The sequence below is a fragment of the Microchirus variegatus genome, assembly GCF_963457635.1.
Source record: "Microchirus variegatus genome assembly, chromosome: 16".
Lineage (NCBI taxonomy): Eukaryota > Metazoa > Chordata > Actinopteri > Pleuronectiformes > Soleidae > Microchirus > Microchirus variegatus.
Genome location: NC_139817.1, coordinates 8,069,155 through 8,096,742, shown reverse-complemented (window position 1 = coordinate 8,096,742; position 27,588 = coordinate 8,069,155). Strand labels below are relative to the sequence as shown.

Below are 27,588 nucleotides of genomic sequence, written 5' to 3'. Positions count from 1 at the left end.
ATGAAACAAAGGCCATTGTGGCTACTGTATGTCGCTCTCTGCCAAAGAGGAAGCCAGAAGCTCATTGAAATGGCAAGGATTAGACTAAAGTGACAGTGGGCGTCTCATAAAGCCTTCACAGAGACACTTGGCTTGTTTCTGTGTGTGTGCCAGTGTGTACACCAGTGCCTTTTTTTCTATTTATGTTTGGCCTGTTTCCAGCACGACTGATGAAACTGTTTGATTTGGCCAATGGAGGCGGAGAAATGAGTAGAAAAGCTTTCATGACTGAGAAAAATGTACAAAGCCGTCACTTTGTGCACAACCTTCTTCATGTTTTAGTCACGCACCTGTAAGAGCCTGTGTTAGATTGTATTTTTTTGTTGAATTGCCGTGGGAATAATACACAACTCCTTATATGGGCATCCTGGGGGTGTGTGTTTATAGGTCACATCTTCAAGCTTTAAAAAAACGTACTCTTATATATAGTAGGTTAAATCCCAGTTGTCTTATGTATTATATTGTATATTGGTATTTAATTTCTTAACATGCCGCGACACAGGTGTTTTTATTGTACATAAAATCTCTGTTATATTTCAGACTGTAAAGCTCCCTTTATATGAAATATTTAGCTCCATCGGTAATTATACATGAGGTTATGAATATTATATTCATTGCATCTAGCGACCTGCACAATGCCAGCTAGGATTGGCTTCAACCCATCAAGAATAAGCTGCGCAGATCACTGTTTGCCAAGCTTTTTTTATTTGGAGACCCACTTTTAAAAGATGGCCACCAAACCACAACCGAATTAACAATATAAATGGTGTGTGATATCAATTTGAACAAGTAAACTAGCCACTTCCAAGAGATATATATACAAGCTACATTTTGAATTCAAAAGTCCAAGCCCCTTTATTCAGACTTCCCTCCAAAGCTACGCCTCCAGAGCACAGGAACGAACCCAGATTCACGAGCACCGCGCAGCATCTGTAACTTTCTGTACTTTTTTTGGTGACGCTAACTTTATTGGATACTTGTTCGAATGACAACGTGATGCCCAAAAACTCTAACAAATACTCTAAAAAGTCCACAAAGACATAAAGGTGCAGTAGAAACAGAGCCGCCATGGCTCAGACGCAGCACCGATCTTGGATCTTGGTCTTATCAGCCTTATTCTTGGCAGTAGCTTTCATTTGCGACCAACACCTGTTGTTGGCACCTTTTCTGCAATAACGTTGCTGCAACTGTGTCGTTGGATTTAGCAAACTAGCATAAGCTTTGGTGTTGGCTTGTGAGCATGTGCGATTAGTGCATGGGGGGGTACACGCATGTGGCAGTTTGATTGATCCATTACGATCCAATCAATTTGTTCGGGCCGGTCAATATGATTGGATGGTGTTTTTACAGGTGATTTTTCATTTTTGTGACAATGCATTCATTAATTGATTAAAATCGGAATGTGAAGAGGATTTAAAGCAACAACCTTTTAACCCAACTGTGTGTCCTAGTCTTTGGGAACCACTTGTATACATAATACAGTACATGAATGGATATTCAATAGCTCCTTCAGGATCTGTTTCCATTCAAAGGGATGACCGTCCAGTTTGTGAATCCTCAGATTCAAAACAGAGATCGCATTTACTTATTTACAGCCTGCTTTTCCTTCTTGCATCTGAGCCTGAAACGCTCTCTGCAGCTTGTCAACAACCACAAAGCAGCGGTGCTTGCCCAGGAGAATAAATCATGTTACTGACGGGACAATGATAAGATTCTCTTCAGTCCCTCCCTCTAATTAATTCGTTTTTTTATTATACCGGCAAGTCGTATTAGAACATTTTCAAGGAACTGATAGCATCGCCACGAGATGTGAATCAGCGCAGCCTGTGGAACGTCACGGCTCCATGGCAACAGCAAGAGTCTGAGACGGGACTGCTTTGATGTGGGGGATGTGACCGTCATGAGTGTTTGATCAAATCTTTTTTGATGGGGTTTCAAAATAATTTCAAGCCATTCAGAAGTAAGATGTGCAGAGGTTTTCTCTTCTTGTTATTTGCAGGCTACTCTTTGTTAGCTAAGAGGTGATGTTTTTTAACCCTCTCACCAAGTTCCATTGAGAAAATCACTTATTTAACTAGAGCTGAAACACTTTATGGATTAATCGATTACTAAAGATTACTAATTACTATTTTGATAATGGTTTTGGGGCTTTTTTCATTATTAAAACAGGATTTCTGATTGTTTTAGCTTCTTAAATATGAATATTTTCTTAATTTCTTTGCTCCACATCACACAGAAAGCATTAAAAGTGAATCATTTTGGTTTGTGGACAAAACAAGACATACGAGAACATCGTCATTTTATGGACCAAACGATTCATCGAGAAAATAATCGACAGATTAATCGATTACGAAAATAATCGTTAGTTGCAGCTCTGTATTTAACATCACAGGGGTTTTTGATCCGTTCCTACCTCTAGCAGTAATCTTACTCTGGGATTTTGGTGGACTTTGGCGTTTGAAATCCTTTAGTGAGCCAAAATCCAACCATGAGCTAAAATCACTGATTTTATCTATGGATTTTGGTGTGGGAGATTGAAAAAAAAAAAAACTGCACTGTTCCTTTAAGGTTGAAAACTACAGGTTGTGTACATGGATTCATTTCCAGTGTGTTTTGATGTGCTGTGAGTGTATATCTGTGTGTGACAGGGTGACGGTGAAAAGTGCCAGAAAACGCTGGATCTCATCTTCTGGACTAGTCCTTAATCTGTGTGACCCAGCAAGGGATTATAGGCATTCTGGGAGAGGGGGGAAAAATGGGGGCTTGGATTACCCTGTCAACCTGACAACTGACTATTTAGAGCATTTGTGTCTATTTATGTGTGCACTTTGTGGATACAACAAAAAGATAAGACTTGAATTATGATGAACCTGCCTCTGTTAAGTGAGAATATAGTGAATAATATTGTGGATAACCACCAGGGGGTGACTCTGCGGGTTGATTTATAACGTGAATTAACAATTTCAAGATGTATTTGCTGCAATTGCTCAACTTTCAACAGATCATCTGGTGGATTTTGACAATTAAGATCCAGATTGGAGGTAATTATACAATAGTACGGCACATATGAGTGGAATGGTACCGTCCAATAGGAACCTTGTCTTGGTCAAAATCAATTCTTGAGGCTTCAAAATGGAACTGTGTCAACTTTCTTTTTATTTTCACCTTCATTGATAACATGGGACAAGAGGTGGCAGTTTGCTTTGTGGTGATGATTTATTAAATTAGGTCTATAAGTGTCTAAGGATACACAGGCACATTTTAAATCACAGGAATCAGTCCACTGCTTGTATAAACAGGTAGATTATTCCACTGTGTTTTAACCCGAGACTGTTATTGCCAAAAAGTGGAATAGAATCGGGTTTCTTCATGGCTCGCATTCAAATCAGTGTAGAGGGCGCCGACCCTCCCTCTGTGCTCCATGCAGCAGCATATGCTGGTGTTGGTTTCAGCCCTGGGGGGAAATGGATCCACTAAATGTCATGGATGTCATGTTTGCCTGCTTCTGAGCGTTTGATGTTTTTTGTTGGAGGAACATGAGGGGCTGCTTCTGTTCTGCTGCTGCTGCTGCTGCGTCTGCTGCTTCTGTTGCTGGTGGTGGTGGTGGTGGGGTTCACCTCTGTCTGCACATTGTCTCGGGGTGAGTGTGGGGGATTTCCTCCTTCTCCGTGGGGCACAGCTTTGTCTGAAACAAGGCCACGTGGGCCCAAATTAAAACCTCATGTAAGAGGATTCGGGGCAGATGGCATCCCATTGTTTGAGGATGTGTTTATTATTATTGGAACATGGGGGGTGCTAATGCTGCATCCCGTTTGTAGTCGGAACTCTGAATTTCCAAGGTTCCTGAAGAGGAACTTGCTGTATCATGTATCGTGGAGTGATAATTTCATAAATCCAAATCTGGTGACGGAACACGGAACCCCTAATAGATGACAACCAATCATTCTATGGCCTATGCTAATGGAAATCTGTTCCATTTGTAGACACTTGGAATTTCCGAGGTCAGAGCGCCTTCCGAGCAACCTCACGTACCCCGAGTTTAGGATTCCAAGATGGCTATGCCCCCCTTTACTGAAGATCAATGATCACTTAACCCCGAACTGAAGAATTCAACTGTGTTAAGGTAGGATTTGTTTTATTGTTTTAGAGTGGTGAGAGTGTAGGTCAGGATATTTTCAACCACCAGTGAGCAGCAGGTGATGACAAACTTAAAAGCAAGCGCAAATGTATCTAAGGTGCACTACCGTTCAAAAGTTTGGGGTCACCTATACAATGTTTTTGTGTTTTCCATTAAAAGTCACACTTTTATCCATTAAAAGAGTTGCAAAATGAATAGAAAATATAGTCAAGACATTGACAAGATTAGAAATAATGATTTTTATTCAAAATAATAACTTTTCTTTCGTCAAAGAACCAGCAAAACTGTTTTCAGCTGTGCTAGCATAATTGCAAAAGGGTTTTCAAGGGGTTTCCAATCATCCAATAGCCTTCTAACGCGATTAGCAAACACAATGTACCATTAGAACACTGGAGACATGGTTGCTGGAAATGGGCCTTGATACACCTGTGTACATATTCTGTTTAAGAAGTGGGCGAGCAGTATGAGCTTAAAATTATAACACAATATTCCACCATGATGTAGGGATAAAGATACTCATGATGATATTTCACAGATTTTCAAAGTATAAGTTCTTGTTTTCCTACAACACGACGCATGCTTCAGAATAATAACATATTTAAAAAGCAAAATAAGTCTATTACTATCAAAAACAGGGAAATCTCAAATTATATCAATTATAAAATGGACAACCATACAAGCTGATATATATGTAAATTAATGTTGGCTGTAATGCATTTAATGACGTGATAATTATTACTATTATTATAACAATATTCTTAGCAAATTTAGTTCTATTCATATTCACCAACTATATAAACACACCTGAGCAAAAAGTACTCATAATGTTTAAAATCAAAATTTGGAAATTAAAGCCTGAATATGTGACCTAGAAACACACAGCCCCAGGATGTCCATATAAGGCGCTGTGTATTATTCCCATTACCATGGGTGCACCTGCGGCACAGATTACAACCGTGTGAAGCAACAAAATATAATATAACCATATTATGATATACCACATGAGATATTTGGCTTAGGGGCCACTTTAAAGATATCTGGGGTGAGTAACATAGTATTAGTAGTGAAGATATGGAGATAGTAGCACAGAGGCCTCTGGGCCCATTCAGTAATCCACTAATAATATCTAAGACATGAATGTCAGCCTTTTATTATTATTATTATTATCTGTCATAATTTGATTTTTGTCACTTCTTTCCTATCTTCACACCCACATTCTCACTACACACACTTGCACTCTCCTTTTAGCACTCTTCTTCTTCTTCTTGTCTTTTTTTCCCTCTCTCCTCTCCACTCTCCACTCCTCCCCTCCCTGACTCTCTCAACTCACCAGATGGAGAGGGGGCGGTGAGTGTGTGTGTTCTTGCATATACAGTATATATATGTGTGTGTGTGTGTGTGTTCTTGCATGCATGGTTACCCATGAGTTTGCATATTTACACCTCCCCTGCACATTTTGTCCTCATTTCCTCCTCTGCTTCACTGATGTGCAGCATGAAAAAGGTCAGAACCAGGTTCTTTTTTTGTTGGTGAATAACGGAATTAAAGACTGTTGTGATCAGACATTTTTTTACTCCACAATTCTGAAGTGTTGTCTTAATGTAAGCTGACAGGGCCTCTGCATTTTGAAGCTGGATTGTTAATAATAAAGAGGGAGGCAGTGCTGAGCTGTAAGGGAGAGAGGGAGGGAGAGAGAGAGGGAGGGAGTGTGTGTGCGAGAGAGAGAGCATCAAGTCACAGAACAGCCTCCACCATCCTCACACTCACACACACACGGAGACTATACCCCTCTGAAATAATGGACGGGACAAAGCCTGCCATGGAGTCCAACGCGGAGGAGACTCAGGACGAGGGACAGGAGAGCAAAGGTACAATATATATATATTTTTTGCGCACAGCCCATCAGCGGCTTTAACGCATACTTGCGACACAATAGCGGTGCCATTGCCTTCCACCGCCTCTGGCCTCTCACCTGGTTTAACAATCCCCGGCACATGCGATTGACAGGAGATTATTCCCTGCAAATCCCTGCGCAATTTGATCGTTTCACGCGTTATACCGTGCGCAACAGACAGAATGGGATTTGGCGGAGGATGTGGGCGGGTCGATGGGTTTGAAGAGGCTCGATTTGGTTTTATGGAGCATATTAATGCCCATTTTCCCCCTTTTCTTTAAAGCACAGCTGCATTATAAGGGGGGTTATTTAGGCGTCGTGGAGCTGCGTGCTGTTCCGCTCCGCGCGCGCCATTGTTGTCCGTCAGGTGCGGCGGCGGAGAGAGAGAGAGGCGCGCTTCCATTCTCCGTTTATTCTTCTTCTTATTGTTATTATTACAATTATTTATCGCGGATTTGTCCCCACGTGTGTGTTTGTGTCGAGTGTGTTGTGTGTCTGTGTGGCCGCAGTGATCGGATTCAGGAGAGCTTGACGCAGAGCCTCGGTCCTTGTTATAAACGATGCTCTGTCTGTATGTGTTTGTGGCTCCGCAGTGAGACTGGGAGCCCTTGTTTGAATCCAACCCTCATTGTGTGTGTATTTGTGTGTGAATCCTCTTCAAAACACACAGATGCAACATGTAGTTAGTCATCATGTTTTGTATGCATGCTGATTTTAAGCCAAACTAAATCACCAAATGTGCCAGATTGAGTCCACATATAATGCCAAACTGTTGCTGCTCAGTGTGTGTGTATGTGTGTATTGTGTAGGCGTGTCTATATAATGCACCCACGCACTGCTGACAGATACATGGAAATTATTTCACTCCAGTAAAATCACAGCCATCAGTTCAGATGGTGAAGAGAAGCTCCTTTGTTGCATTTTTGGGTCACATTTGATCCATTAAAAAAAAAGCATAAGACCTCATGATGTCATCCAGACTAAGAATCTGAATATAAACTGCTCAATCCTTTGCACGCGATTTTTAGATCGCAGGAGTTATCACTAAGTTCAAATGCGTTATTTTGTGTCTTTGGTGTTTGAAATCTTTCGTTCCCATTTCCCCTGAACACAAATTTACCAAATGAAAGCAGCAGTTGACCTCATTGCTCATGTTGCCCCCATGAGCTAAAACGTGGGATTTTTTTTCTCTGTGGACTTTGGAGCAGGAGGGCGAAACAATTCACAAACACCATTTTTGGAAAAAAAAGCTGTATAACAGTCTAAAACATTGAATCTCGACTGGATTACTCAACTTTAGCCATTCTTTTGTTGATTTCTGGTCAAAAATGACCACCATAAATGGGAAATAAATGGATAAGACTATATTATATTTATCCATCAGAGAGAAAACATTCCCATTCAGTACACATCCACAACTGCCCACTGCTTGCACCAAACTCCAAAGGGATTTTCATTACACTCTTGAAATGAGGGTTCCAAAATGGTCCTTCTACAAGGGCTGAGATTCTACCTAGTACCATTTTGCTTCCTGGTAACACTAATGGTTCCAGTAAGAACCATTTTGATCCAGAGAACCCTTTAAAACCCCTTTCCTGAATAAAGGGTTTTAAAAGGGTTCTTGGTGGAACCCTCGCAAAGGGTTTTCCAATGAGGACAAGCCAAAGAACCTTATATGGTTCTACTTAGCACTTTTATTATTTTAAGTGCACAGTTGCCGTTAACAGTTAGTTCAACAGTTATGTTTTATTTTGTTTGCCTCTGTAACACAAATTTACCAAACGAGGCAGCGTTGGACCAACAGCTCCTGTGCCGCCACAAGCTAAAATCAGCAATTTTCTCTATGGCCTCTGGTAAAGCAGAGTGAGCAGGATCCCCATGGATCCTGAAAAGTCATACATTTAATAATTGATATTCAAGGTCTTAAAAAGTCTGCAATTTTCTGTATATATTGGTTTAATGTTCAAGTTTATTTTTGAATTTTGCCTGTATTTAATATCCCCACTTGTGGACATACTGTACCTATGTATTCATTCGTTTGTCGCTGTGACCATGACCGTCACTTAAACGTAGAAGAAGAAGACAGTTTGAAGCAAATGTAAATCTAACCAAAGGTGGCTGTAAGAGGACAAATATGAACTCTGATGAGCACCTTTTCGCTAGCACCAGTCGTCGTCCCACGCTGCCTGACCCTTGCTTTGCCCCCAGTAATGGTCTTGATTCTTCCCTTTTGAGGTCTTAAAAGTCATTAAAATTGCCTCGGCATTTGACACACACACCACTTCACTCGGCAGGAACACACTTCCTCATCACTTGTATTTGAGAAACCCAGAGTTTGACCCCGCAGCAGCGGTGACACTGCTCCGTCACAACAGTCTAGAGATGCGAGTCCCTCAGCAGCGATGCTCTTTAAAAAACATTACATCATCCTCTCTGGAGGCACGCCGCTGTTCACACATGCAGGTGAACACACACACCACACAACAACTGCGTACGAGCAGGTCCTCGAGGACAGGCGAGTACGAGGGCGGCCGTATTTATAGTCGGGCAGTTAACCCTCTGAATCCCTTAATCACCATTTTATGTGGAGGCAGTGAAATTATGACCCGGTGAAACCCTTGCAGCCCCGCACAGCTGTGCTCAAGGTGTGAAAACAAAATCTGCCCTTAAAAGCATATACTGTACCCAAAGAGCTCAGGATCGGATGGGAGGACATTGTCTGTTTGTCGGTGTAATCGCTCGACATCTGGATTGTGACCAGAGGCTTATAGCAACCATCAAGACGCTGAAGATTTACAGTGATGGGGGGGGGGGACAAGAAGACAAGTGCTGTCCTGTAAGGAGCTTGTGCCGCTGCTGCGGGTATTGTGTGCCAGCAGCAGTGCTGCCCTCTTCAGAGCTCCACAGCAACATGTGTGTGTGAGTCACAAAAGCAGATGGAAGTGGAAAGTTTCCAGTGGTGGAAACAAAAGTACACGTTTCAAAAGGGACTCATTTTACTCGACTACATTCATTTATAATTTTGGACAATCACTCAAGGTTGTTTTGCATGCAGACTTATGGACCTGGGAATCAAACCCTTGACTTTTGAGTTGACAGACACTTAGTTGTGACTGTATACTTTAGATTTGGACAGGAAATCTAATGACTGAATGCAAAATAAATCTAATTTGACCAGTATAATACAATTATTATGTTTTAAATGACAGAAGTAAATCAAAGTTTAGTTGATGATCTGGTAAAAATCACTCAGTATCAATAATTATGAATGATGAATCATTTAAGATTGCTGTTGCTCCTCGGTGAAAGTTGAAGAAACCAGTGAATTGTGGTTTAAATCTTCTTTATGTACAGAAATATTTAAAACAGTGGTAACACTTTAGATGAGGGAACACATATTCACCATTCACTAGGTGCTTACTAACATATATAAGTAGCATACTAGCACTTTATTAGTAGTCATTAAGCACGTATCAACATCTTATTCTACCTCTATTAAGATGTGAATTAAGATTTTTCCTGAATAAGGTGTTAATATCTACATTGATGTCTATATATAAAAGCCTGTAGCTGCTACGTTATGTCATAGGTGGCAGCAGCCATCTTGGTACGTGACCTCAGAAATTCCCAGTTCCGACTACAAATGGAACGATGTGGAAGTCTATTACAATAGAATTTAAAAAACAATATTGGTCGTATATTATCTATTCCATCCACCAGATTTGGATTTATGAAATGATCCAACATGATATTATGTACTTTTATGGATTATTTTCAGCCAATAATTAGCAAAAAAACTGACAAAACTACTATATGTTCAATAACCAATCATAATAATTGTATAATGTCCATGTGAAAAATTGACATTTTGGCCAATATATAGAGATTTTTCAACTCTCAATGTATTTGGGAGGACACGCTGATTAGCCGCCGTCATTATGCTAAACTGTCCACGCTCTTGATTGCACGGCTGCTGTTCGTTTTTTGTGTTTGTTTTTGCTTGATTGCTTCATATAATCCCTAATCTGTATGTGTGTGTGCACAGGTGTATATATATATATCAGAGTGGCAATTTATATTGACGTCTGTCTGTACACTTTCCTTTCCTTCCCTGTGTGTGTGTGTGTGTGTGAGAGAGACCACACTTCACTGGCTCTGTGTCCCTGGCTGTGATGTGCAGATCAGAATCGAAGGAGATTACATCACAGTCTGCAGGTTTTGTTGAATGTTCTGCATGAAAGGACACAGCCACTGCTGCTCAAACCAGAGTTTCCTCATAATCGCGAGCTATGTTTACACGAGTAATCAGAATAAAAGGAAATCAAAATCCAAAAACGCTGATGCATAGTGACCTACTAAGGCGGCAAAATATACTGTGCGTAAAAATGACCCGAATCACGACTGATGTTGTGATCTCCGTATCTACCATACGAGCCATGTGTGGGTCCTTAACCCAAAAAAGCTTACGAAAAAAGCTTTTCTGATTGGCTAAAATGTTAAATTAAACAGCTTTTGATCGTAATTTACTGTCACGAGAACTAAAACGTCTCACCCGAGAGGTGTGTGAGGTTCCCACATCCTGCTGTCAGCCTTCAACTGTCTGTGTGTGTATATTTTATGTTTGTGTGGCACGGTCAGTGACCAATTGTGGTTATGGGGAATGTCTTGTGTCTGTGGTTTGAAAAGTCTTTATTTGTGTGGCCGAGAATAAGTGTGTGTGTGTGTGTGGTTTGCTGCTGTGTCCACATTCAGCATCAGTCTCCTCTCTGTGGTCACATTTAGATTCAAGCTAAATCATCTCTCTTTGCTTATATCATCACAAAGTACGTATGTGTATTGGCGTTCTGCCACTACGAAGTACCGCCTCATTGTGGGCGGAGTCATCACAACGCGGCTACGGGTTGGGCTAAGGGTTCCAAAAGGTCCTTCTACAAGGGCTGAGGTTCTACCTGGAACCATTTGCTTCTGAGAAACCCTTTCCCGAAGAAAGGTTTTCAAGGGTTCTTGGTAACACTAATGGTTCCAATAAGAACCATTTTGATCCAGAGAACCCTTTAAAACCCCTTTCCTGAATTAAAGGGTTTTAAAAGGGTTCTTGGTGGAACCCTCCAAAAGGAAGCCAAAAAGGGTTCTCCTCTGAGGTCAAGCCGAAGAACCTTATATGGTTCTACTTAGCACTTTTATTTCTAAGAGTGTAGTGGAAACACGCCATAAGTGTGCAACAGAGTTGATGTAACTGTAGATGAACGGGTGATTTCTTGGGTTGTGGACCACAATCTGCCGCCTCTGACCCTGAAAAGTTGCGTCCAACTTTGTGTGAGTACCTAGTTTGAAAAGCTACGTTTAAATGAGCGTTCCGACCTAAGCAGAATCACTAAAAGCAGTCACCTCAGTTGGAAGTCTAGTCTGCGGTGGGTATATGAATAGCAGCGAGTGGCAGGTTGGCGCAGCATGTCTTGTTCCTGAGTCATGCCAACCTCCTTTGGCGTTCCTCCATCGCCCACTGATTCCCAATCTGCTCTTCTCATCGACAGTCCTATGAAGTGTGTGATGCCGATTAGCGCTCGTCACAGATACATGTAAGGATGGCACGTTTTTCGCGTCCAATATATATGTCTTTGCGTAGTAAAACATGCGATTTATAGTATTTTGGGATTGTATCAGATTTCGATCTACGATATCCCATCCAGGGATACTGGGTATCGTATTGGCTCATTCATCCCTAGTTGTATGGCGGACTTTGATAAATGACTTGTAGAAGGTGTGAAAGTCACTGATATTTTAGAGGTTTTTCACGATATCCAGTGTCGGTATTGGTCAGAATCAAGGACTCGGATATCAGAAAGAGAAAATCATAAAATACCAAATGACCCACATATGGGTCACATGCCATTTCTTTTTGGTCCCCAGACAAATTGGTTGAATTTTGCCCAATTTAAGACTATTTACTGATTCAATCTGGACCTATTTTGAGATAGAAGCAATACATTGGTTAAAAGTTTCTTCAAAAGAGTGTTGTTTAAGTAGTACCAGACATAGAGCTGGAAAACAATATGACTTTCTGATTATGAATGCATTTTAAAAAAAATAGGTATATACATTCAAAACATAAAACAGCAAACTATTTTCGCTGATCGAGTCGATCAGTTTGAGTATTCAGCTCCTTCAAAATTAACATTTATTCTTTGCTCCATATAACAAATAGATTATTTAAAGTGACTCTTAATAAAACAATATGTGAAATAATTATGTTAATGATGGCTACTGTTTACTTTTTACTGTTCAGAATTCAATATACAATCAAATTGGAAATTAGTAAGAGTACAACTAATATACACTGCAAAACAGCGCTAATAGATATTATTATAAATATTCTTGAGTTTATTAAATTGAAGACTCTGCCATTGGGTTAAGCAAATTCTGCTTGGCTGGAATATATTAAACTAATGTATCGTTTTAATGTGCCTTAAAACAAGGAAAAAAATTGAGATTTGCGAGCAAAGAAATTCTTTCTTTACTTGATTAAGCTGTAAATCTTATGAAGAAAAGTTTGATATTTTACTTCTTAAAATTAGATTATTTTCCTCATGAAAAACTTGCTTGCCGAGATCATTTTTCATTATAGGGGAAAAAAATACGAACAAATTCCCATAAATGGGGCTTGTTTTACTTCCTTAAAAACAATTTTTTGCAGTGTATGATTGTGCTCACTTATAACACAAAAAAGCCCCAAAGGGAATCGAATACAGATGGAAATAAACCAGAATTTCTCCTTTTATTTTTATTACCTTGAACATTTCTGATGTGGAAGCCCTTTTCTGCTAAGAGGGTTTTTTATTTATATCACGTTGACTTTATTTTTGATTGAAGTAACGCTTTCATCTTGACCAAATCTACATCTTTTTCTTCTCCTCTGGGCAGAAAGTGGAGTCCTCACATCCTCCTGAACATTCTCTGTGGTCATCCTTCTGCTTTTTTCCCCCCAGTGCATCTATTCTTATTTTTTTGTATGTGGAATCTGCTGAAAAGGCAGCTTTATGAGAAATAAATACTACTGTGATGCTTCCAGCAAGATCTCTGTGGAGATTACTATATTCTGGACTCAAATTACAATCTGGGTCTGCCAGTAAAACTGATTGGTAGCACTGGAGTTTAGTTATTGAATGATTGGGAAGTTGATGAAGTAAATAGTAAATGTAATAATTACTTTTTGCAAGAAAAAGCTAACCTTACCTTAAAAGGCTCCATTAATCACACTTTAGTTTCCAACTAGATGCCTGTTGTTCCCAAACTCGTGTTGAAGGGAGATTAATAGACGCAGAAATGATGCTCTAATCAAGGTCGTCTCCACAGAAATCAGAGCTCAGACAACAAGTCTGGCTGCTGTTTGCCCGCATTATCGTGAAGTTCTTCTTCTTCTTCTTCTTCTTCTTAGTGACAGAGTGCTTTTTAAAATTGCCTCAACTTTCATGGGATATCCCAAGGTACCCCCAAGGGAATGGTGCCAAAAAATGGAACTGGTTATATCGGTAATGGCTAAACGCAACAAAAATGTCGTACCATGCTGCACCAAATTGAACTCTTCCACTTGATTTACACTGGAAACACGAGTTTAGATACCGGTTGAGTGGCGAGAACATGATTCCAGAGATAGATGGTAGCATCCAGGTGCTAATGAAATATGTTAAGGTCACACAGACGGATGATGTCTTCAGCCCTGGCATGCTGCTTGTTAGAATGTGAGGTCGTGTACGGCTGTGTTCACGGCCTCTGTTCTCTGAGCTGTCCTCGGTGAATTCTTCTTACTTTACCCTTAAAACACAATTTTCGGCTGCTTTTTTAAATATTTATATTAATATATCCTATGGCAAAAAGTACTCAACATTTTTAAAATTGGTTTGAATTTGTGCAATTTGGAAATACGTCAAAAAAAAGAAAAAAGAAAAGTGACTTTAGTGACTTCTGCACAATTATTGCCACATATCCCTACTACAAATGCGATGAAATGAATCATAACTTTGACACAACAACATGTTTTGCCTGAATATGAATATGTGACCTATAAACACCCCCAGGATGTCCATATAAGGAGTTGTGTATTATTCCCACAGCAATTTACCACGGATGCACCTGCGGCACCGATCCGAGCGTTAAAAGCTTTGTAAACAGCATAACAATAATACGTTATGAAGCAGGTTTTACATTTTCATTGTAGGAAGCTTCTGCTGAATAAAATCAACAATTTGAAGACAAGACCTTTCACCATTTCTTTTTAAAGACAACTAAAAGAGAGAAAGTGGCAACTCTGATTATTTATCATATCTGAAAATCTGGTTCCTTGTTTGCAACATTCGAATTATTAAACTCGTGTTGTGTTTAGTGGCAGTAGACAATAATACGATATACAGTACTTTCCTGTTTTTAGCTCATTTAGAATGTGCTGTTTCATGTTTCCTGTCAACATTCAAAAGGCTTTCATCAAAGCTTACCGTGTAACCATCTCTCCTCCCCCCAGCTCTCTTTCTTTTACTTTCCTACACCTCTCCTCTCTTTGCCCCACTCCCCCTCTCTCTCTCTCTAAGGATCTCTTCAACTACTGTTACAGTCTACCCACAATGCACTGTGAGCAAATTGCCCCATAATGAATACAGCACTTCGAAGTTGGAATATGGCCGCGGGCAGGAACCTCACTGGCCGCTGAAATATTAACAAAGCTTTAATGCTGTTAGTCCTGGCAGATGCACTCTGCGTCCTCACAGTTGGTGATAATCGTGCTGCGCCTCCGACTTGTACAGTTTACACAAATCATCTAACTAACACGACAGTCGATATAATCTCTCTCGCACTCCCTCCTCTACTCTGAATTTATATTCAAATCTGCTTTATAGACATCGACAGCAAAGGGAAATCAATCCTGCCGGACAGCTACGGCCCACAAATCCAGACAGTTTTATTGACAGATGACAGATGAACATATTTTTTGACATTAATGCGTATTCAAAATACAAACTGTGAGCATCAGAGGGAGGGAAACCTCCTCGCTTGGCTGTCGGCTGATTGAAAGGAAGCGAAGAATAATCGCAAAAGATGTCAGAATTCATCATTCATCCAATCAAACAGCATCAAACGTGTTTGTAGTCCAGTAAAAAAACAGAAAATCAGAGTATTACAACAAGATTATTGTGTTCGTGCAACAAAAGCCGGACTTTTAAAATACATGTGGTTTTGGGTTGAATTACTATAGCATGTATACGTTTGCATATGTTCACCTAAAGGACCTAAAGTCCCTGCACGGTCACTTCCTGGTTTTCAATAAGCCAGCCGCAACTGTTTTCCGCTGAGCTGTCCAAGCCAAAGAGACATGCAGAGACATCTTCTAAAGTTGGCGTCTGCAGAAGTTACCAAGAGTATTTAGTGATGAATTATAGATTTAAGCAGCGACTGTGTACAGAGGGATGGCATTTTAGGCCGTGTTGAATCCCTTCCCGACTAACTACTGAAACAACTGCTAAAAGACAACTGTAATCACTTAAATTACCTTACAGTTTGGCCTTAGAGTCTACTGACAGGAAGTTAAGGACTTCAGGTTGTACGTGATGTTTCATGCAGATAGTCTGGACAATGCAATAAAACCAACAACTCCTTGGTAAGTGCTTGTACAGTATACTGGGACAAGAACAGCAAAACACTAAAATAATTTCTTAACCTTTAAGGTACCGTGTGTAAAATTGAGCTACATTTATTGGTGAATTTCCTTCCTTTCATCCTTCCTCTCCAAGTGTGTTGGAAAACCTATGTAGCCGTCAGTTAGCATCAGAGCTAAAGAGGTGTTTTGTAAAAACATGATAGTCCAAAATGGCGGCAGACCCAGCCCTAAAAGCCTTATTTTATCTTCAATTTCTGTCAAATGGAACTAATTTCAGTTTTACATTTTAGACAATGGTCCTTTAAGTTCTCTTTCAATATTTGTTTAATCCTCTCAGGATTTATTTAGATTTTATGGCTGTAGAATTGTAAAAAAAAAATGTTCAGTGAGTGAGTTCTTCTGCCCCTTTTTCCAAGATAACTTTCACTTTCCATATCTGGCTGTTATTTAACTGTTGTAGAGCAACAGTGACATACTACAGCTTGAACATGTCATTTAAATGGGCAGAAACTGCCCATGACTTTTGAAATATGAAATGATGAACATTCACTTCCTAATTGTTTGTGGTTTTCACTGTTGTTTTGTCTTGAGCAGATTTTTTTGAAAGCATTAGAACGTTTGCCTCAGGAACTGTGATGAAACCAGACTTAAAGCTTGTCAGAAAGGTGTAGGATTTGCACGTCTGCAGACGAGTTGACGCGTTGTTATATTTCTTTGCCTGACGAGTGTCACTTTTTAGTAACGGCCTTTTTTTTTTCTATTGGAATGAGCATGTATCACTCCTCATCAGAGTGTGTGTGAGCGAGTGAGGAGAGAAAAGCGGCAGCGAAGGACTACGCTAAAGCTGAACTGGGTCGTGGGTAACTCGTTGCTATGGCAACTGATATTTGCCGGCCCTGGGGCCAGGAGCAGCTTTTCCCTTACACTTTCTTCCTCTCGTGCTCTCATTCTTTCTTTTTTCTTCTTCTTCCTTGTACTCGCTCTGCCTTTTTCTTTACCTTCCTTTCCTTTTGTTCTTCTACAATCTCTTGCTCTTTTGACGTCTTTTCCCTCTCTCGGGCTCCTCGTCGCCTCTCCTTCGTCTCGCACTTGAATTCCTTGCTTTTGTAAAGCATTAATTTATCACTCTTCTCACAACTGCAAAACAATGATTGAATTGATTTTAATGTAAGCTGAGGTACAGTTATTGCTTTTGTCCAGCAAATGCATGCAAACGGATGAACGGCAGCCGCTCTGAGATTGTTGAGATGATATGTGATGCAGAACTGCAACAGGAGCTCGTCGTATTGTCTCGGTGATTAAGTCCAGCTGGCTCACTGTAAGTACAGTGTGGGCATGTGGTCGTATTTCAGAGACAGGAGTGGAGAGTAAGACGGGGCCAGAGAGATAGAGGTGGTGGAGGTGCACTGAGGTATGAAACAAGAGCAATGGGCTGCTCCCGGTGTGTCATCTAAATTCTTACTCTAATGAAACGTCCATCGATTTCCATTAGGGCCGGCCCGGAGCTGACCACCCGGCTCTGTCTGTTTCCCATTAGCGCACTTTAAAAGTGAGTCTGACAAACAGCCATCGCAGCCACAGGCAGAGCAGATGAGTCTGCTCCGCTGAGAAGAACCAGCCGAAATATTACAGTCCTGCACTCCTGCTGAAGCCCCTTCCTTTCCCAAGCGTGAGGGAACTACTGTGGCGTTTACATTCTCCTTTTTTTGTGCATCAGGTTGTGTTTCCATCATGGCACGGTACAGTTTGGAATGGTAAAGCTGTGGGTCAGGGTTTGTGTTTCGTCTGGGCTGCATAGCGCGACTTTGTACCAGTGCGAAGGTAAAAATGGAGGACATCCAGCAAATCTTTTTTTAAGCACATCTTATTCAGTGGTGGAAAAGCCTGGATTTAAGCATTTACTGGTTATTGTTGCCTTCGTATTGTTCATAAATGGTTTACATTTGACAATAAGGCCTTAGTGTGTTACATGGCAAACATTGCGGACATTATGTCTCTCATGACACCATGTGCACAATCGAAATCGGAATTATTAAATTAAATTGGTTATCATGACATAAAACCAATGATCCGAGACTAAAAAGATTGAGGATCGTGACCTTAAAATTGAAAATCAATTTGAATCAAGGACACCCCTCGTGTTTTTTTTTTTCTTTTTCTCGTTTTGTCTTTTTTTTTATCTCTTAACATTGTACTATGTCCAGTGCCTTGAGATAATGTATGCTGTGATTTGCCACTATGCGAATATAATTCCATTGATTTGATTTGAGTATAAATGCATTAAAAGTTTAAATTACATAATAAAGTTATCAGAAATAGAGGACAAATTGCAGCCAGAGTAGTAAATTCAATATCAGCCAATAAACTCTCCTTAATGTCACACATTTGAGCTTTAAAGGAATAGTTTTTCCTTAAATAAAGGAGTGGAATAAGTTTTTAAAAAAAAGTTGTGTAAAAGTGGGATAATTAGCACATGGGAATTCTTGAGTTGCATTTAAAAAAAGGCAATCTCACCATGGGGTGAAGTTTTATTTTAGAAGACCAGCTTACCCCTCCCTCCCTCCCTCCCTCCCTCTCTCCGCCTCCTTCCAAGGCTTGGCCTGTTTCTCCGCTCGGGGATTTTAGAGGCATTTTACAGCCTTATCAACTCCCTTCCATCAGCCTGTTTCCTTCATTAACATTAATAGGATTTGGATCTATTATGCAAAGAGGCTCCGCTGCGTTACACAACGAACTTCATCTTCATCACTGATCAGACTGAGAAAAACAACACAGAGTTTACTTTATGCTTTTATATTACTTCAAACATTTACCGCCCAGCTTTCTGTGGATCACTTTTGTGTGCTCATATACTAAATATACATTTACAAATATATAAATAATTATTAAATATTATAAATCAATTAAATTAGCATGTTTTCCCACTGTGTGTGTGGATTTTCTCCGGCTTTCTCCCACAGTCCAAAAACATGCAATATGGGGATTAGGTCAATTGGACACTCTAAATCAGGGGTCACCAACCTTTTTGAGACAGAGAGCTACCTTAAGGGTAAAAAATAATATGGAGGGCTACCATATAATATTTTTTTGTTTGTTTACCATTTAAATGATTAATATTATGCATTAAACTGCATACACATTCATTCCAGTGCTTACTCCTAACGATTACCAGTTTTTAAAAACAATATCAACGTTTGCCCGCGGGCACCACGTTGGTGACCCCTGCTCTAAATTGACCGTAGGTGTGAGAGTGAATGGAATGGAAATCAAATAAGTGATTTAAATTACATCATCTACCAGCTTCCACACGACTCTCTGTGTCTCTTAATATAGCAGTGTTTAGATCTCGTCCCCGCCCACCCTTGCTCTGCTGCTGTATACACACAAACGCTCCCATGGTCAGGTCTGATAGTATTGCTTGACAGAGTCCTTTTTTGGAAGGAACACAGCAATGTTGTTAATGTTTATTTTTTCTATTTTCACAAAGGCAGAAATAACGAAAACAAAAAAACAATCACCAAAAGTCACGCACTGCAGCTTTAAGTACTTTCAGGGATTTCAGGGCACTTTCAGGGATTTTTTTGGTGATTTGTTTCCCCTTGACAGACAAATCAATCGGCTGTTTTAATCTCATCAATAATGTTTGCAGCTTACCAAACGGTTAATTCAGAAACAACTGAGCAGGAAGGCTTTCATTTCAAATGAAAAGGAATCGGCGACGCAAGCATGGGAGAGCCTGTTAGTGTTTGTGAATGTGTGTGTGTGTACTCCAGCTCCAGTTGTTTCAGCACGTGCAGGTTTTTAAAACACATCTCACGTGTTCACTTATGTTTTCCAGGCTTTATAAAGTGAAATATTTAGCTTCCGAGTATGAAATAATGATGCTTTGGAGTTGTAGATTGAGCAGGTTGTCATGGGAACAGCAAAGTGGTGCACTCAAGACCCTTCATTTTGTCTTTATCCCCCCCCCCCCACCCCCCACCACCACCACCACCACCACCACCACCCCCGCCCGCGCAGTAACTTCCTACTTTGCTGAAGGAGCTATTTTTATCAGGCATTATATAAGACACAACTCCCGTGTTCAGTGCAATTCTTATTTCCCTTCCTTCTCGTCCGTCAATGATGAGATTGCAGTATGCATCATGTTTGCCTGTGTCCTGCACAGAAGTCATTTATCATCATAAAGGGAGCGTTTCAGATCATTTGTGAAAAATGAGAAAGACGGAAATGTAAAACAGGTGTATGAAAAGTGAATTTCTTTTTTTTTATTTCTTCCCTTGATACGATAAGACAAGACAAGATAGTAGAAGATAAGACAATATAAGATAAGGTAATCCTTGATATCAGATTGTTTTAAAATGCACCACATCTACATAAGATAGGATAAGATAAGACAAGATAGGGTAAGATAATTCATGATAGGATAAGATAAGACAATGATAGGATAAGATAAGACAATTATAGGATAAGATAAGACAAGATAGGATCAGATAAGACATGATAGGGTAAGATAAGTCATGATAGGATGAGACAAGACAAGATAGGATAAATTCAGTCATGATAGGATCAGATAAGACGAGATAGGGTAAGATAAGTCATGATAGGATAAGATAAGACAGGATAAGATAAGTCTTGTAGTGTCCCCAGAACAAGACACAGTAAGAATCTGTGCCACCGTGATTGATGATCTTTCAATTATTTATCTAGGATTAGATTATGATTTATTCGCCCAATCTGGTCTAAAATTTGCCTTTAAAGACAAACAGCAGAGAGGAGCGGGTTTTACCCGAGCTCCGCTGACATGTAATATTCAACACTCCCAGCTGAGCACAGAGTGGATGCGCACTAACTGTGAAAGACACCACGATTAGCTGCTCAACATGGCTGACAGCAAAGACTGTTGTTTGTCTTTCTCACACACACACACACACACACACACACACACACACACACACACACACACACACACACACACACACACACACACATATGCCTGACTCAGCCTCAAACAGTGTGATCTTGAATCTTCACAGCAGTGAACAAAAGGCCTGAGTTTTGCACCGTGTGTCATCACCAGTGCTGTTTGAAGTCTCTTCTGCCCTTTCAAAGCAAACATTTTGTTGTGCCTTCAGCAATTCGTTCCCTTTCAGATCTGACCTGGATTATTTGTTGTTTGTTGTTTGTTGCGCCTGTTCGCTATCCGGGCAAGTTTCTTGCATCACCAGTGTTCCTCTCTGTAAATGAGTCCTCCTCTCTCTCTGTCTCCCCCCGTAGGATGCTTCGAGTGCTGCATCAAATGTCTGGGCGGGGTTCCCTACGCCTCCCTGGTGGCCACCATCCTTTGCTTCTCCGGCGTGGCTCTGTTCTGCGGCTGCGGCCACGTAGCGCTGACGGGCACGCTGACCATGTTGGAGAACCATTTCTCCACAGTCCCCACCGACCACGCCACGCTCGCCATAGTGTAAGTCCCCACTGTGGGTGGGTTAAAAGCGTAAAATGTGTGAAATATGTACAGCAGTGGCCACTAGCAATTAAAGCAGGTAATGCAATCCCAGGTCAAACTAAAAATTATGAAGCAGGTGACTTACTCATGTTGTGTTCCATTTACGTCGGAACCCGGAACTGGCTGGCCTTTGCCAGTTGAGAAGTCGGGAAAAACAAAAACGTGGACGTTATTAGCCATTGTTAGCAATACCAGTTAATAATAACCAATGGTACTACATGGTACTTTTTAGCATACAGTGTAGCAACACACAAATACGAAAGAAGTAGGATTAACCATAAATTAGCAGTGTTGGTGTGGTGGTGGCAGACATCTTGGAATCCCATGTCGGGGTTGGTGAGATTGCTCTGAGTAGGAGAGTTGGAAAACTCAAAACTTACAGTTAAGATACAGTTTAACATAGTTCCAATACAAAGAATGCAACTGATGTGCTGTACGTGTGCTAATTTTCACCCTAGTTGGGCTTTTACATGCACAATCTGATCAGCACAATAACACACAGATGATCAACAATTAATCTGGTCTGCCTCTTATTTTATTTGCTGCCTCTTATTTTATTTTCTTTACCGGTTGCCAAGCAACGACATTTCGTTGCCAGTTTTTCACTGTTGTGTTCTCTGTGCAATGACAATAAAAGGAAGTCTAAGTCTAAGTCTCTCTCTCTAAAAGAAATGAGGCGAGAATAACACACTGTAAAAACTACACCTCGCCCTTCTACAGTAGCTATGCATCAGCAGAGTTGTTATTATCCCATTAGCTGACTAATTGATTCAGTTATGACTAGTCAACTGTGACTACCTACTAGCAATAGTTAGTCACAGCCTTATTGTTTCCGTTGCTATCTGTGATGCTAGTATTTCAATTTAAGGGTAACCGCTAAATCACTCCTAAATCACTCTCACTCCACATTTATTTTCAAAATTAGGCATTGGGCGGAGTTAGCAGCAGAAGAGTGGGTTTAGCTACTCCACATTTGCAAAGAAGCCAAGCATTATGTCTCGTGTTTTTTTGACGACAACGTCCGCTCTGCCTGTGTTCAGGATCCAAGTCTTTCAGTACATCATCTACGGCATCGCCTCCTTCTTCTTCGTCTACGCCATCATCCTGCTGGCTGAGGGTTTTTACACCACCAGTGCCATCAAGAAGGAGCTGCAGAGCGACTTCAAGACCACCGCCTGTGGACGCTGTATCACTGCCTTTGTACGTGCATGCACATAGTACACAAGTACACTCACAATAGACTGATGAGTAGTAGTGATTTCTTGATTAATTGATTTTAATTTTGGCAGATAAAATAACATTTTCACCAAAACACATTTTGTAAAGCCTGAATATGTGACCTATAAACACACAGGATGTCCATATAAGGAGTTGTGTATTACTCCCAGGGTAATTTACCATGGCTGCATGAGCAATAAGGGTTAAAAGAACAAACAGGAAACAGTGATTTATTATATTTTGTCAATCACACGTGACACACTTATTAGAAGAATGCAAAATCCTGTGTACACACATGTACTCACTTAAAAACCCAGTTAAGCCTTGAGGGTAAATCTGGCCTAGTTTTTGTTTACTCTGATCCCTCCATTAACATTAGCTTCAACGCAGACTGTGACTGTGCGGTGCTCGTCAAGTAATAGTGCGACTCAAACTTTACTTTGCTCTTGCAGTTCATGTTCCTGACCTACATCCTCGCGCTGGCCTTCCTCGCCATCTTCTGTTTCACGGCGATCCCCGTGTTCCTCTTCTTCAACATGTCGAACACCTGCGCTGCCATGAGGTCACCGGATTTCTACAACAACATCACCGACATCATCACCACGCTCGAGTCCATCTGTGTGGACGTCAGGCAGTATGGTTAGTTCCCGTCACACACGGAGTGGATTCTCCACTCTTTACCAATTAATATAACAATTTAGAATTCACTGCTGTGAAGATAATACACCATATATGATTGAACGATGCTATTTTTGTGAATTAGCTCATCTATAATGTCTGTTAAAGGTCCAATTAGTAAAAATTAATAACATGTAATGGTTAGACAATTTCTAAGCGCCTCAAGGAACTATGGTGGCCTATGCATACCAAGAAGGATGAACATTCTTTCACTCTTTCTGCCATTTCCTCGGTCTTCTTCACTGGTGTATGGAAAGAATTAATGTGAGATTCTGCCTCAAAATTCAAAATGTGAAATTCAGGCTGCCGTAAAAAACATGGCAGCACAAGATGGCGGCCTCCATAAAGCAAAGTCCTAGTTTTTATTTTAAAGCGTTTATATACTTGCCATGCCATTGTTAGCGATACTAGCGACACAAACAGCGTAGTAACATGCCTACACTTAAAAAATAAACAGTACTATGTGTGTACACGTGATTTACTGTGAAACAAATACAACAGAAGTGCTATAAGATGTAAAAGTAGCAGTGTTTGTACTGTATAGTGGCAGCCATCTTGGAATCCTAGCGTGGGGAGGGGACCGTATCTATGTTCCCCGGGTCCTATGTTCCCCGTTTTCCCAAAAAAGGTCCTATGTTCCCCACTTTGTATGTGACAGGGAACCCTAACCCTACCCTTTTTCAAAAAAAGGGTAGGGTTAGGGTTAGGGTTAGAGAAAGGGTCCTATGTTCCCCGCTTTGTATGTGACCGGGGAACATAGGACCCTTTCTCTAACCCTAACCCTAACCCTACCCTTTTTTTGAAAAAGGGTAGGGTTAGGGTTCCCTGTCACATACAAAGTGGGGAACATAGGACCTTTTTTGGGAAAACGGGGAACATAGGACCCGGGGAACATAGGTATGACCCCGTGGGGAGCATGAGGTTGAGTCTTCGAGACTTACAGAATACGTAGGAACACATTTCATCATGTAGTGATATTGATAATAATAATATCATTTAAACATGCAGACACGTTATAGACAATGTAAATGGTCTGCTTTACGCTCTTTACTTTGTTTCTGTCAAGTTACTGTCGAGAGTTTTTTAGGTTTGTGCATGAGTAGAAATATTTCATCCCCCTTACATGTGTCGCAGAGACTCACCTGCAGGATTAAACACATACAGTTTTCATCTCTTTCCCACATAAAGAGGAGATTTAGATTATTCCGCACCTGATTATTGAGCGCAGTATCGCTCCCCTGTGATTGCATATATCTGCTTATCTGTCTCATGTACAGCATGTGACCCACATTTGAGAGACAGCTGGCCCTCGCTCGCAGACGAGGACGAGGACCACATATGCTTCACTGGCAGTCAGAGCTGAATCCACTCTGTTAAAGAATCTCAACCCCAATTACAGCAGGCATACAGAGTCATTGTATATGACCATAATTACTTTATCAATCATGATTCAATAGTCTGTCAATAAAATTGAAATAAAGGTCCATATTTGCCCATGGTAGAGGCTCAAAGGCTCGGACAGCAGCAGCAGCAGCAGCAGCAGCCATGTGTCCTTTAATCTTCCATTCATAATGCCTTCAATCACACAGTGACTCTCAGGGGAGAAGAGGGAAAAAGCTTCTTGTCCCACACACGTGACGTTTCATCTCTGTGATCCCGCAGGTATTATTCCCTGGACCGCCACACCGGGAAAAGCTTGCGGCGCCACACTGGGAGACATCTGTAACACGAATGAGGTGAGAGAGGACTCTGACCTGACCCTCTCACTTTCTTATCACTTATCCTTTCATCCCCTCACTCCTCTGTCTCTCTCTCTTGTCGTCACACAGTTCTACCTCTCCTACCATCTCTACATCGTTGCTTTCGCCGGAGCCGGAGCCACCGCCATCGCATTGGTAAGCGTCTCGTGTGATTTGCCCAAGAAATATGCACGTTGCCATGGCGTGCTTATTGGTTGCCATAGCAACCCCGCCTCTCATGCTTGTCGGCGTGTCGTCCTCCTGGGTTAGAATCGTACCCTGCAGCCTGGCTCTGCTGTGTGAAAATGTGAGCTTTACTCTGCTGTGGAGGCGGACTTTTTTTGTGTGTGTGTGCGTGCGTTTCAGATGAAGTGGGGAGGCTAAAAAAAACAATAGCGAGGAGCACCTCTGCAGATGTTATTGGGTCAGTGCTGTGTAGTAGTTTACGAAATGTAGGCGGTGGAAACATGGTAAGGTTGGAACATTCACCGCTTGAACTGTGTTTTATGATAGTAGAGCGTAACCATGTGACCGTTCCATGATCTCATCGAAAACAAACAGGTGCTGTTGAAATTAAAGGTTCACGATGTAAGGATTTGTGACGTCCAGTTGTTGAAATGAAGCGCTGGCACATCTTAATTTCACTATTTAGAGTACAGGTGCTTTTATTCTAGTGTTGTTGTCTTTTTTTGGAAATGTTAAGGATAATCTAAATATACAAGTTGGCAAAATGTGTAGCATAAGTCCAGTTTTTAGTTATTTAAATACAAAATAGAATTTGTGAACATCACTAATATCCTCTTGTATATTTTACTTGCTGAAATGATTTTGTAATACCACCTCATGTGGATGAGGGGGAGTACTGGTGCTTATGTTTTCACACACTGCTGACATCTACTGGTGAAAGTGAGGATTGCAATAAATAAAAGGACCCCCTCCACTCAAAACCACCCTTTCCAAAGTGTGTCAGCCAATTACGGTGGCCTGCACATGCCAGAAAGAATGTTGTTAATCTTCATTTGGGCAGAAAATCTTGCCACTTCATTGCCCAAAGACGGACAGATAGACAGATTGTCTAGATTGTGCTGAAAAAAGGATATAAGACACTCTATATAGCCTCTGTATATACTGTATGTTTTAACATACACTACTGTTCAAAAGTTTGGGCTCACCTATACAATTTTGTTGTGTTTTCCATTTAAAGTCACACTTTTATTCATCAAAAGAGTTGCAAAACGAATAGAAAATATAGTCAAGACATTGACAAGATTAGAAATAATGACTAAATAATGACAGCAAAACTGTTATCAGCTGCACTAACATAACTGCACATGGATTTTCAAGGACTTTCTAATAATCCAATAGCCTTTTAACGCAATTAGCAAACACAATATACCATTAGAATCCTGGAGAGCCTCTATACACCTATGTACATATTCCATTAAAAACCAGACATTTGCAGCTAGAATAGTCGTTTAGTTGTTATATTCACTGAAAAAAAAGTGCCTTTCCTTCAAAAATAAGGACATTTCTAAGTGAGCCCAAACTTTTGAATGGTCCAGTAGTATTGGAAATGTTCTAAGGGTTAACAAAAGATAAACCGTCTCCCATCAGATCCACTACTTGATGATTTTGGCAGCCAACTGGGCCTATCTGAGGAGCGCCGTCTCCACACACGAGTACCAGGACATCAAGACCAAGGACGACCAGGACGTCGAGGCCGAGGCTCGCTCAAAAGACGGCCAGAACTCCTCCTCCTACTCATAAGGACGAGGAGAAGCTCGTCTCCTGCCGCCACCCATCTCCCGTCCACGCCTCACCTCTCACAAAACACCCACCCATCTCTACCCCTTCCCCCCCGTCCACGCCGTTTCACACAAACCACCTCGGTAATGTTTGATAATCCCGCGGTCTCACGATTCTCCATCCTCTTCCCCTCCAAAAGTGCTGAGTCACAGTTGTGGGAGCACCCCCCCGCCGCCGCCACACTGGAGGGGAGGAGCATCGAGGGTCAGGAGAGGTGACGGGGTCAGGCGGAGGCAGATGTTTCAGAGCAGTGGAGCTCGCCCTAACGACCCCGCCTGCACGCCTTTCCACCCGCCCGGGTCAGGCTCATGTACGGGTACATCAGTTCAGAAGCGTCTCCCCCCCACACACCCCACACACACCTCCCCATCCCCTCGTGCTTTTGGGCGGCGGCTCGTGAACATGGCCCCCGGCTGTGACGGCCTCGCGCCCTGAGCCAGCACAGCCTCGTGACACAGCCTAAAACACACACACACACACACTCACACACACACACATACAAAAAAAACATTTTTCGCTGTCAGCGACCACCTTCCTCCATTTTGTTGGTGTTGTATATATATATACATATATATATATAAAAACACTCTTTCATATATATATGTATACATATATATATATATATGAATATATGGCGTGAATGTGTATGAATCTTGTTGTTGTTTTTAATACTCTGAAATGTGTGCCAGGTTCCTTTATGACCTTTTTTCCTTTGTACCTTTTCTTCTTCATCTTTAAACTTTTTATTGCTTATTGCTTGATACATGTTGCACTATTTAAGAAACTTTACAACGACAAATTTACAACGAAACCATGAGGTATCTTAACCCTTTAACCCCCTGCGCCTCAAAATCCAATGTCCGTCTGGACGTTAAAGGGCCAGAAAATGTCCCGTGAGTAAAAAGTTTATTATTATTTACTGCG

General features: G+C 41.1%; 1 protein-coding gene across 1 annotated transcript; it reads left to right on the top strand.

Annotated features, from left to right (window-relative positions):
- Window positions 1–5,975: 5,975 nt before the first annotated feature.
- Window positions 5,976–26,712, top strand: LOC310938244 (neuronal membrane glycoprotein M6-b-like; the record flags this gene model as incomplete). The annotated part of the gene is made up of 7 exons (XM_083902729.1): window positions 5,976–6,045; window positions 20,995–21,181; window positions 22,264–22,423; window positions 22,894–23,080; window positions 24,782–24,855; window positions 24,949–25,014; window positions 26,473–26,712. 7 exons carry the CDS (start codon window positions 5,976–5,978, stop codon window positions 26,623–26,625), a joined length of 897 nt encoding a protein of 298 aa, XP_083758855.1. The 3' UTR covers window positions 26,626–26,712.
- Window positions 26,713–27,588: the final 876 nt, after the last annotated feature.